The following is a 17,444-nucleotide window of genomic DNA, read 5'->3' as shown; positions in this document are numbered from 1 at the left end:
TGTTTACATCTCATATGTCAAAGGTAGAAGTGGCATCGAAGACAAAACCTAACCATGCCAGTCATTTGTCACAGCCACTGTCAAGTTCCTATAAATTAATTCCACTTTTCTGTCACATTATGTAACTTAATTCTTGCATTTATCACATTTGTCAGCTTGCAATGAATCATCTCATTCTTCTCATATATCTTTGTATTTTACTCTGCAGCCCTCAGTAATCCTTCAGCCCTGTCCGTGTTCGGTGTGCAAACAAACAACGGAGGGGTTGCTCCGAGCTGCCGGTGGACTGTGTGTACAGCATCAGGTTTCACAGGACGGGGATTAATTACATCCATGGAAGAGATGGCCCTGACTGAACCCGTCTCTGCACACACCGACCAATAACATAGTCATCCTGACCCCCTCCACATGCTTGTGCACTCACCGTTGTTCTTCGTATCACCATGAGCTGGACCTTGTCTCTGAGACGTGGCTTGATTCATGTGAGAATGGTTACTGAATAGTTGATGAGCTGGGAGAAAAAGAAAGGGAGTGCAAGGGGTGGGATGGGGCAAAAATAGAGAGACAGTCAGAAGGGAGGGAGGGATTGAGCAGAAAGGCGGGTATCCTCTCTCCTCCTTCACACACTGGCTCAGTGAGGTTTGGGTGTTTGATGTAAACCAAGAAGAAGAGAGGTCAGGACTCAACCTGAGGAGAAAGAGCACCAGGGGGCGGATGGCCCGTGCTCTCAGCTGATCAGGGGAAACTACGAGTCGCCATGGAGAAATTAAAAGGTCCTACAGCTGGATTCACCAAAGCCACCTGTGGATGGAGAGCCCTGCTTCTGCCGCAGCTGAACAGACAGTCTCTGTATGTGTACGGCAGCGAGGTGGCAGTGGAGAAGGAGTGCATCCGTCAGCTGGCCAGCGGAGTCTTCGTCATTCACCCTTTTAGCCCCATGAGGTATTTAATCCAACTAAATCATGTCAGACCTGTGAGTGGCACTCATTAAGTCATTCCTCATGGTTGCTTCTTTCCATCTTTTCACTTGTACACCTCATGGAACAGTTTTAAGTCAGAGGAAAGATATCCTTTGAAGTTCTTGGATTGTAGAATAACTTAGCGCACAAAATGTCCAAAATCATCAAGTGTTTGTTCCAGGGAAAAAGAAGTTATGATGATGCTAACCTAACCAGCATCTTTATACTTGAGTTATTATACTGTAATAATTAACTTTGTTTATGCAGCATTTTATAAACATTTGTGCTTTAGCATGTTTAAAACCGAACAAATTCCTTACATTTGTTATATTTATACACTGCATACACTTACACACACACACACACACACACACACACACACACACATATATATATGCATGTATATATATATATACACATATATATGTATACATATATATGTATGTATATATGTATATACATATGTATATATATACATATATATGTATATATACATTATATACATATATGTATATATACATTACATATATATACATATATATCATATATATATACATGTACATATACATATATATACATACATATATATATATGTATACATATACATATATATACATACATATATACATATATGTATATGTATATATATATATATATATATGTATGTATATATATATATATATATATATACATTTATATATACATTTGTACATATATATATATGTATATATGTGTATATGTATATATATGCATATATGTATGTATATGTATATATATATATATATATTATATATATGTATATATGTATTTATACATTACATATATATATATTTATGTACATATATATATATATATATATATACATATACATATATATACATACATAAATACGTATATATACATATACATATATACATACATATATATACATACATATATACATATATATATATATATATATATATACATATATACACACATATTTACATACATATATATACATGCATACATATATATATATATATATATATATATATATATATGTGTGTGTGTGTGTGTGTGTGTGTGTGTGTGTGTGTGTGTGTGTGTGTATGTATATATATATACCTATATACACACATATATACATACATATATATATATATATATATATATATATATATATATATGTGTGTGTGTGTGTGTGTGTGTGTGTGTGTGTGTGTGTGTATGTATATATATATATATATATATATGAACAATCTAACAAGAGTAGAAAAGAACGACAATGGATAACTACTCCAGTGAAGTGTAAATATGTATGGTAAGAAAGTACAAATACTTTGTTATCTATACTTACACTTCACTGGAGTAGTTATCCATTGTCGTTCTGTTCTACTCTTGTTAGATTGAATTTGATTGTGGTTGGATAGTAGTTTTAGGCATCTACTGTTTTGATCCCCTATTGGTTTTTGCATTGCATTAAAATGCATTCAATGGGCGGATGTACGGCTTGAACAGGTAGCCTGATGCAGGAGTGTCCAATACGCTGATGGCTGTGCCGAGAAAACCCTGCACCCCTCTCCGTAGCGCTATAGTCATGACCTTTGTATAAAACATGGTGTTGTGTGGTGTGGAGCAGCTTTTGTCATCACTTTTGCTTTTATACATTTGAAACCAGGGTGTTTTACCTTTACTCAAGTAAAAAGCTCGAATTGATACTTGAATTTCTACCGAAGTGTTTTTAAACCCTAGTACCCATACTTCTACCAGAGTGATGAGTGGGAATACTTTTGACACTTTGTGGTTTTAGTCCGAAAGGTGATCATCTGTAGTGAAAACAGAGAAGGAATGAAACAGTGCTGTTACTTGATCCAGGCTACTGAATCCAGCCTGAGGAGATGTGCCGTTACATGGATCAGCTTGCCTTACCGTCTGTCAGAGCGCTCTAATGAGATCTCTGACAGACACACAGACGTTTCACTGTGAGGCATCACTGATCTGAGCGGTGCTCAAAGGTCACTCATCCTGACAGGTTGGGGTTTTTTTGGGTGATCCTTCTCCTGCAGGAGTTACTACATCATGTGCATGATGGCCATCACGTTTCTGAACCTCATCGGGATTCCCATGGAGATAGCGTTCATGGACGGCCACAGCGGCCTGGCCTGGGAAAGCTTTAATGTGTTCTCGGACACCTTGTTCCTGTTAGACGTGGTTCTGAACTTCCGGATGGGAATCATAACGGAGGACGCAGAGGTGAGAGAGGCTGAGCTCTATTTTCAGACAAAATCTGGGAAGATGATAATCCCTCCACGGACAAGCTCACACAATCCACCTCTGTCCCATCTGTAATACTCAATACACACGAAAGGCTAGATTAACCTCCTGCTGAGCTCTGGATATGGGCAACGTTGGCACCTGCTGTCAGATTTTATAACAGGGATTATGGGGTTTTTGGTTAAATGACTATATAACATTTCCAATCACTTAAGCCACATCCCATTTGCTTTCAATGACTCATCAGTTTCTTGCTAATCACAAATGAGCCATCTGTGCTGTTGTCCGCACAAACATCTGCTTTTGACAGATTTGTTTAAAATATTTATTTAAATCCTTCAGCAGCAACTCTGACAAACTCCTGTGAACTTTATTTCTCAGATTGTCTAAATCCGGCTGTTCTCTCTTTCAGGAAGCCATTCTAGATATCAAGAGGATCCGAGTCAGTTACCTGAGGACGTGGTTCATACCAGACCTCATAGCAGCATTCCCAATCGGATACATTCTGCTGTTTGCGGTAATAATGAGGAAATAAAACTGTACATTAAAAGTGAGCAGCGTGCCGAAGCATCCTTCAGCTCTCAGAGCAATAACGTGTTTCCTGTGCTGTTATATGTGAGGGTTTATTATTACAGCCAAAGTGTAACAACACCTGAATGAATATGAAAACACACTCAATCATTAAACAGCAACAAAAGATGGAAAGTCCCAAATATAATAATAACAAACTTGCTGTAAATGTGGATGAACGTGCTTTTCTTTGTGTTTCAGGACCTACATTACCACAACGACGACAGCCCGTCCAAGACCAACAAGATGATGAGGATCCTGATGTTTGTGCGGATCCTCAGCCTGATCCGGCTGGCCCGAGTGTCCAGACTGGTCAGGTTCTTCAACGAAGTGGAGAAAGTAAGGGAGTCACCTGCTGACACCTCTGCTGCTAGCTTCAGTCAGCAGTGATGACACGTAAATGTCATTTCAGCGCTGCTTAATCCTGGCTGGCTGCTGCATCTGGATCAAAGAACAAAAACCTGAAAAAACAAGCTTTTGTTGTGTTTTGAGCGATAGATCAGATGTTTCTATTAAGTAGTTCAGAATAAACCAGCAGCCAGTCTTATTATTGTCGTCGTCTTCCTCCGCTTATCCAGGTTCGGGTCGCGGGTGTCATGGTCTGTGTCTGCGTCTCCCCTCATGTGTCTCCTTGTGTCCTTCATTTGTCTCTAGGTGCTCCTTTTGTGTCTTCTAGCGCCCTCATGTGTCATGTCTGCATCTTCCTCATGTGTCTCCTGGTTTTCTCCGTTTGCCCCTAGATCTCCAGCCCTCTAGGTTTCCCTCTTCAGATCATTCAGTCATCCCCAGCTCAGTGTATGTGTGTGTGAGTGTATGTGTGTGTGAGTGTATGTGTGTGTTATTGTGTGTGTGTAAGTCCTTCCCTCAGACTTTAGGCTTAGTTTTGTGTTTTAGAGTTTTAGGTTTATTTGCCCTCCTCTGGTTCTGTTTTCCCCATTTAGATAATTATATTCAACTGTCTTCCCTCCAGCCCTCACTCCACACTTCTGCGGCCTGTTTCCCTAATTACTCCTCCCTGTGTATTTAAGCCCTGACTTGTCTTTGTTTTGTGTCGGTCCATTGTATTGTTGTTAGCGTTTGTTCGTGCTCTGTCTGTGCTTTTCATCTCCAGGTCTTCATGCTCTGGGAGATTTTTCGGTGTCCTGTGTTCAGGACCTTTTGATCCTCTGACTTTGTGCTCTAAGAGAGCTTTGGGTGTCCTGTGCTCCAGGACTTTTGGACTTTTGGCTCACTGCCTAGGATTAATTTTTGTTCATTCATCCTGCAATAAAAGGATTTTTACTTTGAATCAACTTCTGCCTCTTGTCATCTGGGTAATCTGCATATTTGGGTCCTAAACATCCCCACAATATGACAGCAGGGGCAGCATCCCAACTAGGGAGCTCCAGACCGTCCTCTCCCCTGCCACCTCCACCAGCTCCTCCGGCAGGACCCCAAGGCGCTCCCGGACCAGATTGGAGATGTAACCTCTCCAACGTGTCCTGGGTGGACCCGGGGGCCTCCTGCTGGCAGGACATGCCTGAAACACCTCCCCAGGGAGGCGTCCAGGAGGCATCCTGACCAGATGCCCAAACCACCTCAACTGACTCCTGCCGATCCGGAGGAGCAGCGCTTCTACTCTGAATCCCTCCCAAATGTCCGAGCTCCTCACCCTATCTCTAAGGCTGAGCCCGGCCACCCTACGGAGGAAACTCATTTCAGTCGCTTGTATCCGCGATCTCGTTCTTTCGGTCATTACCCAAAACTCATGACCATAGGTGAGGATTGGGACGTAGATCGATGTTAGGTGTGTATTGGCTATCTCGATGACCCCCCCCCCCCCCCCCCCCGCCTCATCCAACGACTGGGCAGTTGGAATGGGGAGCCAAAGGCAATGCACGGGCCAACGCTCGTCATCCGCAGCTCTTTTCTCCTTATTGACTACCAAATTGTTTCAAGAGTTGTGACCCACCTTGGTCTAATTGGCCATTTTATTCGTCTTTATTGGGATGTTATGGTGATAGCGTATGGCCCCTGCAGAGAAACAGGATTCTCAGCGTTTTGACACTTTTGCCAGCTTTCTGTTGTAAGTTTCTGATTTATGCTCTCTTATTGAGCTTAAATCTGATGTCTCTGTGTGCCAACTTGGTTCAGATGCAATATAACACCAAGGAAGTTTTATTATTTCTGTGCGTTCTTCTGCTCAGCTCATGTATTAACCCCGATCTGCACGCTTGGTGCTGATTTATGAGACGTTGAATGGCTGAATCAGTGCAGGTGTCCCGGAAAACGAGACAAGAACAGGTGACAAGTTTTCAGCACAATTTTAATAAACCTGATCGGACAAACCTAAACCAGTACTTCACTGGGCAGGGACCTACTGGAGGCACCAACCTGCAGAATAAAATCTGTTAAAATGACTCTGAACTGCGAATGAAACTGCAAAAACAGCAACATTTGGTCAACATGTCTACAAATGTCACCTTGAGACATGTTGGAAACATCCTCCTAAAGGCACCAGCCCAGTGAGATGCTGGTTTAAAGTGATCGCTGTTGTGCCCGTGAGCCATTTTCCACCATAGAGGGCGTTGAATTATTGAGGTGTTAATTAGGCTGTTTGGATAATCTGACTAATCTGCTGGTTTACTCGCTTGATCGGCCCACTGTTCCTGTTTCCTGCCTGATTTTACTATTGTGGTCATTTGAAACCAGTTGTCTAGAAGCTGCAAATCTCCCTGCTGTGTCAGCATTTTTTAAAAGCGGACCTAAAAAACTCTAAGAAAACAAAAACCAATTTCCAGAGGTAGCTGTACTGATTACTGCTGAACACATTTATGTGTGTGAGTGACTACACCTACTCTCATTTGACAGGTGTCGAATGCAAACCTAGAAGTGGTGCGTCTCTTCTTCCGCATCCTGTCTCTCTTCATGATGATATTTTTGCTGTGTCACTGGAACGGCTGCATCCAGTACTTTGTTCCCATGCTGGAGGAGTTCCCTAGCGACTGTTGGGTCCGGAAGGAGAACCTGATGGTAGAACGCAGACTCGAGCGTTGATGAATAAAAATGTTGCTTTATTCGTGAAAATAGAAACATGTATCCTTTTCCCAGAATTCCACAGTAATTGTAAAATACTCGTGGGGAGTTTTTCGGGCTCTCTCCCAGATGATCGCCCTGTCCTACGGATCCATGGATGCTCCAGAAAGTAAGAGTTTCATTGTATTTTTCATTTGAGACACGTTTCTTTAATCTGCTCTTTTCTCTAGGTTGTAACCTGCTACACTGTAAACCTTAATAAGTTCACAAAACTCAAAAATTGTTTTGAAACAGATTACACAAAAATATTTAAGTGATGTTTTTAAATATTTTAAGTTTACATAAAATATAAATTACATTGGCAGGTGCCCTAAATTATCTCATTGTTATCTTAAAAATATTGATGTTCCTCAACTTATAATTGGGGAGTAATTCACTCAAGATTTTCAACATTTTTCAACTCATTGTTTGGAAAATATACTCAAAATGTTTATATTTTTTGCTCAAACTTGATAAGTTGACATAACTCAAAAAATGTTGTACTACACTAACCGAGGTAAGTTGCTATCAGCACATGATTCACACACCCAGCCAGTGAGTGAAGCATCCAAAGCCAATTAATGCAGTTAATGCCACAGCAAGTCATTTTGTCCAACAATTGCACAAATAATATCCAAAAAAGAATACACAAACACAGAGACTCAAAATCCCGAAACAGTTTCCAGGCCAGACCGAGGCTCTACTGAGGCCTTTCCACGGAGCTAGCTCCGTGGTCACGTGGGTCTGAGGCGGCGGTCACTTGTGTCGGATGCTCATTAATTATACAGAATTTTAGGCTTTTAATACACTTAAACAGAAGAGTGAGAAAAATATTCACCCCCCTCAGAGTTGTCATGAGTGTAAACTAGATAATTTAAACAAAAAACATGTTTTGGTACCAGGCTGTAAACATGTTTATTTCTGCTGTGAAATTGGTATTTTTAACATGGGAGTCAATGAGGATTTGCTCGCTTCTGACACCAGCCCCCAGTGGATGAGGGTGGAACTGCAATTTTTGGTTCTTCCGGGTTGAGACCATTTTCTGAGCCGCATTGTGGGGGCTTGCATAAAACAGAAGACCTGCAGGCCTCTGTGAGTTAAAACATCCTGATGCTGTTCAGGTGTAAACATTGTGCTCCATCCCTGTGTTTGAACTCAGAAGTTGCTTCTTGATGCCACAGATATGTGATGATTTAGCTTGTTTCTTTATCTTACTCCAGAATAAGAGATTAAATTATTACAGAAGCAGTTCAGTGTAGTTAAATTAGTCATGACGTGTGTGTGTGTGTGTGTGTGTGTGTGTGTGTGTGTGTGTGTGTGTGTGTGTGTGTGTGTGTGTGTGTGTGTGTGTGTGTGTGTGTGTGTGTGTGTGTGTTGCACATATAGGACTGCATGAGACAGCATGGTTTCATCAAATCCATGCATCTTATATCTTGGCTGAAGTAATGGCTCAGGAAACATCAGGAGACACATGAAGGAAGGGGCAGACGCAGACCATGACAGGCTCACGCTGGTGAGGAGACACCATTAGTTCTAGTAACACCTGGGCTCCCAAGGCCTGTTCTGATAGGATAGATGTTACGGGACCCTTAAGGATTCCAGTTGGATGATTGGAGGATTATTTAGGAGGATTGGAATGAACAAACTGGTTTCAGTGGTGAAGGGTTAAATGAGTGAGTAAAAACTACCAAGGATGAACTCTGCTAGCTTTAAAAATCAGCTGCTCTAAATAAGCATGAAGGTCAGAGAGGAGCTCTATGATAGACATGGATAAAGGAACTGTAATGTAGAGGTAAAGTAGGACAGGGCCAACGTTAACAGCTGTCATATGGTCCATTTGAAATGTTTGACTTTCATTTAGCTTGTTATGTGACAGGTTAGAGCACAGTCTCATGTTAGAGTTTTGTCATGAGAACATTGAGATACCTCACATACTGATGGCATCTAAAAATTAACATTTTTTTCTTTTTTCAAAATAAAGAATAATTTTAATCCCAACTGAAACATACAATCCTAGAAAAACCTTGTCCAATCAATGTGCACGTCCTGTTCTCACTGACTGGATAGAAATCCTTCCATCAAACTGTGTGTGTGTGTGTGTGCGCTCGCACACACAAGCGTGTTGTGAAATGGTGTTGTGATTTTGCACTGATGTAGCCATCTTTATGCCAACAAAAATGTAACTAACTTTTACTTTGAGTACATTTTATTTACAATACTTTTTACTTTTACTTGAGTAAAACTTTAGGCAAGTACTTTTACTTGTACTTGAGTAAAAAATTATCCATGTATTGGTACTCGTACTTAAGTAGGAAATTTTAGTACTCTTTCCACCTCTGATAACTACCCACAATGCACCTCACCCATCAGTTCTTTGTTGTGCCTGAAATCCACCAAAATTGCTTGTTTGTGCTTGTTTTTTCCTATAGAGCCACAAATATTTTAAGAAATATAAAAGTCTGTTTATTACACTTTAAGTTGACATAAAGATGAATAGAATAATAAAGAAACATAAAATTATAAATTATTATTTGTAGTTCATATTATTCATTCAAGTTAAGTTGTTCTTTATTGATTTATTTCAGTTATGCTCACTAAAAATATATATATTTTCAGATTAATTAAAACGTTTGAGTTCTATGTACTTAAAACAAGGAGAAGATTGAACTAACATAACACATTTGAGTTCTTAAAACTTTTATTTATTTATGAGTGTCGCCTACTCAATATATTTGATTATTTTCAACATTTGGGTTTACAGTGATCTGACCTGAAGCTGCTGTGAATTGTTGCTTTGTAGATTATATTGAGATGTGGATCGTCATGGTTAGCATGGTGTCTGGCTGCATGATGTACACCATCCTCGTGGCTAACGCTACAACCATGATCGCCAACCTCGACCCGGCAGCCAAGGAATACAAGAGCAAGGTCCTCATGGGTGACACTTACAATCTTAATTGAAGCCAGCTAATTCTGAAAACCAAACATAGATTAAATATGCAGCCCCAGTAGATGCCTGACTCTTAATGATGCTTCATAACACTGACTGTCTACAGATGAGTCGTCTGGAGCACTACATGACCTTCATGAAGCTCCCGCCAGAGCTCCAGCTTCGCATCAGTAACTATTACCAGGCGCGCTACGGGGGGAAGTGGTTTGATGAGAAGTACGTCATGGACACGGTGTCCTCTTCACTTAAAGAGGTGACGTCTTGTTGCACCGCTGGTGTCTTACTTTATTTTCATGCACCTGATACTGAAACATGCATGAATCATCTCAGTGGATTAGTTCAGCTTTTAAGGCTTTGAAGTTGTCCTTCACGACTGTCAGCCGTAATAACATCAGACATGCCCAGTTGCATTAGTGCCGACACGGTCGACTCAGTTTTAGATCTAAGAATGCATCTTGAACTATCACTTTGTAATGTTTGCATTGTGTTTTCCAGCAAATCCTGATGGTGATGTGCAGCCGGCTGCTAAGAAACGTGCCAATGTTTCAGAACAGAGATGAAAACTTTATCAGCGAGCTCCTCCTCAAACTGAATTATGAGGTTTTCCTGGAGGGAGACGTCATCGTTCGACAGAACGTACCTGGTGATCGGATGTTCTTCGTCGATCACGGCCAGGTTCTCTTGGAGTCCGATTCCTATGAGAGAGAGCTGTGTGATGGAGACTTTTTTGGAGGTAGGGTGGAAAAACCATATTTTTCTCACAACAGTCACCAGGGTTGTTACATTTCACCGCTGTTCTTTCATGAGAATGTCGTTTTAAATGCTTCTTCTTTGCCAAGAAGCATTAGATGTGTCATGTTATGAAACAGTAGAAATTGGCACAAAGGAAACAAGATTATCCTTCATTTGGACAAAGTCTTATTGTGAAAGCATCATGGTTGATTGTGTGGGGAGTGGAAGGTGACGTTCCTCAGCCTGACCAGGTAAAGCCTAGGGGGCAGTCGAACCCTCCATCACTGTCTGAATGTCCGATGTTTCAGTTGGATCTTTGCACACTGCTGCCCAAAGACTCGCGATGGCGTGGTGATGTCATTGAATCAGCATCTAGCAGCGACCTAGCAACGACGTACCATCAAACATCCCAAAAATTTACATCTGGAACTAAATACATTGCCTCAGTAGCTTCTGCCACACACGCTATGGTCTCTATAATGTCTGACTATCTATTATTACCACCAAATAGTTCCCAAGCGCAGCCACTGCTGCACCTTAGGGGTGGGCAATATAAACGATATAAGGTAGAAATGATATAAAATTGGGTAATGATAGAGTTTTCGGCTATATCGCAATACCGCAATATTGCGATAACACATGACGTCACTAAAGGTGCTTTTATAGGACACACCATGCTGGCATATCAGCGTAATATTACAGCAATGTGACCTAAGTTAGTTATTTACTTTAATAAAATAACTGCATTGAATGTCTGTTAAAGCTGCAATAGCAAATTTGGGGGAAAAATTGGCTTAAAACATCTGTATGCCTCTTATGAACACTAACCTAGTAAATAAATATATTGTGGAGGTTTAAAAAAACAAAACAAAATTTTTTTTAATGAAGTGGTTCTCTAGCATTTATCTAAATACTTCCACCAATAACTCATTTTGGACCGAAAAACTGTTAGACCATCCGGATGTTGGTCTCGCTGAAAGGCCGCACTTCCCTGGGTCCTCCACTCATTACACACTCCCGCATTTAGCAACAGAACACTATTAGTGTGAGAGGTTCTCCGCTCAACAATATCAGTGAAGGAGAACAGCCGGCTGCTACCACATCACCTTTAGGACAAACTACCGGAGCCCCAAAAAGAAAACCCCATTTGAAAGGGGCATTATGGAAGTTTGACAGCCAAAACATGTATGGAAATAATAAATGTCTTCTTCATACATTCTCCTGCAATGCCCTGGTCCTGTAGAATGAGCCCTGGCATTTTTACTGTGATTGCCTGTTTTTCTGTAAAATAACAGAAAAAGAGAGTTGCTCGGGTCGAGCAGGCTGCTTCATGCGCGTTCACGCTCAGGCATAGCCCGTAGCATTTGCTATCAGTAGCAGCAGCAGAGAGTGAGGCAGTGCCACTTTGTCGCTATTCCTAACGCCTAGTGACAAAGCTAGCTACATTTCTGAGGACCCTTAGCTACTTTCTGTAGAACTTTCTTCTAGATATTTCCTGCAAATTAGCAACAAAATAGCCATTTTCGCTCGAACCGTTCTTTGGTTTGACGTTGTTTCAGCTGTCATCAAGGATATAAATGTTACAGATACTGTGTGTTGCTCACCTAGCAAGATGTCTGACTCTCATGCAGAAGACCTGGGTTTGATTCTGGATGTGAACATAGTTCATTTAAAGTTTCTTTTTTACATTAGTGGTATATTTTTTACAGTAAGATGCCCAAATTTTTATTTGAGACTCGCCAAACAGCATTGAATTCACAGATAAAAAAGATGTGGGTTCAACTTTCATTTTGGAGCAATTTTTCAAGCAAGGGAAGGGAATGATCTAAGCATGCAGGAGGACTGACCCATCTTAAACCTTTGTCGGCTGTGCTGAAGAGAAAGGTACAGAACCAAATTATTTAATTCATTAGCTGCGCATTCTCCTGTCCTCTGTCCTCCGGGCCACACACAAACACACACACACACAGACACACACAAGGGACTGTCTCAGCTGTTATTTTCGTTAAGGAGTGTGCACGTACAGCATGCACGCCTCGTGCACGAGCCTACTATTGAAGCTGCCATTACGCTTTTGGCCTGAGGGGGCAATCACGAGCATAAAAATTCAAAAGTCTGTAAAGTCCCTTTGAAGTCACGGGCAACAAAAGATGTTTGGATGTAAAAACTGTGACTGGTGTTTAGCCCCATCTCGTTTTCTCTGGCAATGCGGATTTCCGACTCCAGTCGACACAGATACCTGAGGGAAGGGGTGAGTGTTCTGTGACCGTGTTTGAGTTCAAAACCTGGCTTGTTTGCAACTTTGCTATAACAGCTTTAATAGTAGTTATCACTCCCATAAGCATGGTTTAAACTGGCCCTCCTGCTTCTCTATACTGATCACTTATTTACAAGCAGTTAAACTTTGTAAGATAACTAATGTAGTCTACCCAACCTGTGTAAGTTTGTTAGTTTAAATCCATTTGTCACTGCCTCCATAATTTTAAAAAGTCATTTTAAATTGTTCGTTCAGTCAGTTTGTCTAGTTAGTAAGGGTTTATCATAACATTCATTATTCCCACAAACACTGTACTGATGGCAAAGTACTTCTCCAGGAAGAAAGTGGCACACGTTTGAGTGACGGCGTGCTTCTCCAAGGGCTTCCTCAACTTTAACATCAGGATTCCTTCAGTTAGTAGTCCGTGGCAGCTTCCACTCACCAACGATGTGTTGCTCTGTGGTAATTTGATGTGAGAAGCTCGACCAAATTTTACTGAGAAAGTTGAGTAGTCAGACCGCTGCTGTGACCAGATATTTCTGCCAGCCTAGAACAAGTCCACATCCATCTACTCCTCCCAATCTTTGTGGCTTTTGACTGTTAATAAACTGAAATCTCTGGCAGGTGTTTGTGACGTAATTCTGCTGCTGAAGAGGTCGTATGGGCTGGCATCTATTAAACCTTATTTTGGACAGTGGCTGGTATTGAGATTTTATTATATCCACTGCACAATGTGATGTACCCATGTTTGCTGTCTGAAACAAATGAAGTTTCTAAAAATGAGTCTGGCATATGGCAGTCCACAGACACGTTACAGATTCGTTTTAAAAAGGGTTGTTTTTTATGGTTTTCTGTTGTTAACTTCTGACAGTTTGTCCTCTGTGTCATCTGATCAGCTGTTCACCCTCCCGGCGCTAGGTGAAGCTGAGGTGAAGCACGGTCAGGACACAGTGTCTGGTTATTACACCATAAGCAAGCCACCAGCTTGGATAAACATGCTTTACTTTTTCAGAGGGAGGGAAAACACACGTGGATAAAATGAGAAGAAGAGACCGGGCTGTCTCTGTGGAACATTTGTGGACATAGAGGTTTGAGAAAAAGGAGTTTCTGAGCTTTTTAGTGTTAAATTCCAACTGGTTTGTCGAAGCTGAGCCACTTGTCCTTGTGTCTAACTAGACAGATCGAAACTTTTCTCATACAGCCTTCCTCCCAGTTTAACCCCTTAAGTTCACCAATTTTTTCAATGACTTTGCTGTGGTCTCCGGTATGAATGAGTGCCATGTGAATCGTTTTCTCTGGTGCTCCTTTTTCAGGGGCAGATGTTTGTACAAGGAGTGGGGTGGGGGCAACGGGCACACAAAGTTTTACTCATTCCCAGAATATCTAAATATACGATGGGAGGCAGATCTTTTACCTATCAGGCTCCTCTCCTGTGGAACCAGCTCCCAGCTTTAGTCCGTGAGGCAGACACCTTGTCTACTTTTAAGACTAGGCTTAAAACATTTTTATTTCATAGGGCCTATGGTTAAAATCTGATGTTTGCCCAGATCTGGACAAGTGGGGGAGTAGAGGGAGGTGGAGTGTACAGTCGGTAAAGACGGCTCTCTCTTGCCCTGCCTCCAAAATGCCTCCATTTAAAAGGCTAGAGTATCCAGAGTTATCTCTGTAGTTATGCTGCTGTAGGCTAGATTATCCAGAGTTATCTCTGTAGTTATGCTGCTATAGGCTTAGACTGCTGGAGGACATACTGACCACTTTCCACACTCTTCTACTTTCTTCTACAATCTGCTCTTTAACTGTAGTATTTCCTGCAATTTCAGCTGTTAACTTTATTTTTTCTCTAAGTGTTTTTCTCCCCAGAAGAAGCTACAATGATGTTCTGCTGAGCTGTGGTGGCCTCATGGAGGGGGCCATCGTCTAGCACACTGCTGCTAACCACATAAACATTCTCCCTCCCCTGATAATAACCTTTTGCTTTCCTTGACGTTGGATGTGCTACTGCTAGTTTACCCATTTAATTATAGATTCACTAGGATAAATACAATAAAGTTTACCTCTCGCCAAATAGAATATTTACTAAGAAATCACAATGTAACCAAAGACACACTACGTTGTGTGTGTGCGTGCGTGCGTGCGTGCGTGCGTGCGTGCGTGCGTGTGTGTGTGTGTGTGTGTGTGTGTGTGTGTGTGTGTGTGTATGTGTGTGTGTCTGTCTTCTCGATCCCCAGTGAGTCGTGGTGGAAGGCTGCTTATACTGAGCCAGGATTCTCTGAAGGTTTCTTCCTGTTAAAAGGGAGTTTTCCTCTCCACTGTCGCTACATGCTTGCTTAGTATGAGGATTGCTGTAAAGACTCTGACACTAGTGAGAGACTCGATGGAACCTGCTGGGTTCGTTATATAGGAAACTTTATTCTGATTGGCTTAATGAACTGACCTGTATTAGAATGTTTACTTTGTGAAGTGCCTTGAGACGACTCTTGTCGTGAATTGGCGCTATATAATTGAATTGAATTGAATTGAATTGAATTGAATTGAATTGTTGCGCCAAGTTTCAGTCGCCATCTATAAGACAGACAATGACCGCAACATTACTACCAAGCAAAGTGGAACGTAAGTCGCAAATTCGCACATCGCCGTGCCGGCATGGAGCGTTTATAAGACACACCGTTGCAGTAATATTACGCTGACTTGCTGGCATGGTGCCTTTTTAAAAGGGCTTTTAAAGCTGAACTACCGTAATTTCCGGACTATAGAGCGCGCCTCAGTGTAACCCCCAAATTCCACTAAATCCGCTCCGCTCCGACACGAACGCCGGAGCAAAATCGGTCCCGTTGTAGTCAATCAGAGCAATTCCACTACTGCGGCCGTGCTCCGGCAGTGCAGCGCCGTGCGCCGCCCTCTGTTCCGGCGTCCGGCAAAAATAGAATCAATCCTATTTTCGCCGGACGCCGGAGCACCTCCGCAGTCAATGGACAGAAATCACCACCGCCCAACAGGAAAAGGAGCAAGCACAACTTCCGTTTTTCACAATAAATCGATAAACAAAAGGCGTTTTTGGTTTCATATGCACAGGTTTAACAACTTTTAACAACTGTCAATGGCGGTTGAACTTTAAATGCACAAAAATAAGCCATAAATACAGTTTCCACTATCAAAGTAGTCACACTTTGTTGATCCAAACACTGCTGATCTCTCTACACAAATGATGGGCAGATTAAACAGTTCATGCCGATGCTTCTCCCACACAACGGGTGTTTGGATCTAACTTCCGCGTTTATTGCTTGGACTGTATCGCAAGATCTTGAAAATCCCGCGCATGCTTGTTTGCCCACCTCAGGTCTCCGCACCGGAGCGGAGCCGTTGTAGAGCGCATACCAGTAAAAATTGAGTTCGGAAGCGAGCGGCTGCGGAAGGCGGGGGCGGACCGCAGTGGAGCGGAGCGGAGGTAGTGGAATTTGGGGGTTAGCCACACCGGGCTAAAAGCCGCAGACATCTACTGAATTGAAAACGTAGTTTAACTGAACGTAACTGAACTGATCAGTATCAAACAAAACAGAAAAGTTATTGATTAGTTTATTCATCGTCCTCCTGCGCACTGAAACCACTGAAGTCATCTTCTTCAGTGTCGGAGTAGAACAGCCTCAGAAGAGCTTCATCACATACCTTTTCTGTGGCGATGTCAGTGTCGCTCTCCGTGTTGCTGTCATCATCCCGGGGTGAAGCTGGGAAAACAAGCAGCACCATTTTACTGTGAAAAAAATCCTCCTGGGCGCTTTCCGTAGTACTCCTTTAACCATTCCTTCATTAGACTTTCTAGCATCCATCCTTTCTGGTTGACTAAAGCTGCACCTCATTATAAGTCGCATGGTTCAATGCATGGGAAAAAGTAACGGCTCATAGTCCGGAAAATATGGTATTTTCTCTATTGTGAATAAAACAACTATAATAAGTTTTATTTCATGATGTAATTGCATATCAACAAATTTATATATAAGAAATAAAATTGGCCCGTGCCACCCGTAGATCCACCACCCGAGGGCAGTAGTTGGACCTGGATAAGGCAGGTTTGTGATGAATGTACTAATCCTGATACTCTGTAAGGTCTAAAAGAGTTTAATGCTAATTTACAACAATAGCCTTGAAGGGGTTAAGAGATCAATCACTGAAAAAAGGAGAACAAACAAAATGTTTTGGGTTTTTTTTTACCTTTGAATGCTACATTTCTTTTTAGGCTGGCACACATCCTAACCGTTTTGGCATCCCAGAATCTAGAGCGAAGCAGTCCTCCACTAATGCCTCTTGAGATTCTTGTCATTTATTTGGGATTAATTGTCAGAGCTCATCTCCATCATTAGGGTTTACTCGCTCATTAAACGCAGCCCTGCTTCTGTGTCTACAGAGACATGTGTGCTGACCAAAGGCAAACATCTGGCCACAGTGAAGGCGCTGACTGACTGCCAGTGCTTCTGTCTGTCCTGGCACGACTTCCAGAACACACTCAAGGGCTTCCCAGATATAAAGAAGGACTTGGAAAAAATTGCTCAGCTGAACTCAGATGGAGGACTTGTGTGAGATCAAAACCTCTTTGTTTTGGTATCTATGCATTTTCAGGGCATTACAAGGGGTTGTGTGAAGATTTTTACCACAATGAAAGCTGCAAACTTAG

General features: G+C 41.7%; 1 protein-coding gene across 1 annotated transcript in view; it reads left to right on the top strand.

Moving 5' to 3' along the window:
- The first annotated feature begins 645 nt into the window (after positions 1-645).
- The window catches only part of hcn5 (hyperpolarization activated cyclic nucleotide-gated potassium channel 5), a 16,936-nt gene continuing 137 nt past the window's right edge, over positions 646-17,444 (top strand). Inside the window, exons 1-10 of the mRNA XM_015965846.3 lie at positions 646-942; positions 3,008-3,194; positions 3,628-3,732; positions 3,987-4,124; positions 6,636-6,797; positions 6,876-6,969; positions 9,640-9,767; positions 9,896-10,042; positions 10,285-10,522; positions 17,178-17,444. The exon at positions 17,178-17,444 is cut by the window's right edge and continues 137 nt beyond it. Of these exons, the coding sequence (XP_015821332.1) occupies positions 758-942; positions 3,008-3,194; positions 3,628-3,732; positions 3,987-4,124; positions 6,636-6,797; positions 6,876-6,969; positions 9,640-9,767; positions 9,896-10,042; positions 10,285-10,522; positions 17,178-17,350 (1,557 nt within the window). The 5' untranslated portion in view covers positions 646-757 and the 3' untranslated portion in view covers positions 17,351-17,444. The remainder of the gene's footprint in view (positions 943-3,007; positions 3,195-3,627; positions 3,733-3,986; positions 4,125-6,635; positions 6,798-6,875; positions 6,970-9,639; positions 9,768-9,895; positions 10,043-10,284; positions 10,523-17,177) is intronic.

This window comes from Nothobranchius furzeri, chromosome 14 (genome assembly GCF_043380555.1).
Source record: "Nothobranchius furzeri strain GRZ-AD chromosome 14, NfurGRZ-RIMD1, whole genome shotgun sequence".
Lineage (NCBI taxonomy): Eukaryota > Metazoa > Chordata > Actinopteri > Cyprinodontiformes > Nothobranchiidae > Nothobranchius > Nothobranchius furzeri.
The sequence above is the reverse complement of the archived record's forward strand: the minus strand, read 5'-3'. Positions and strand labels throughout refer to the sequence as shown.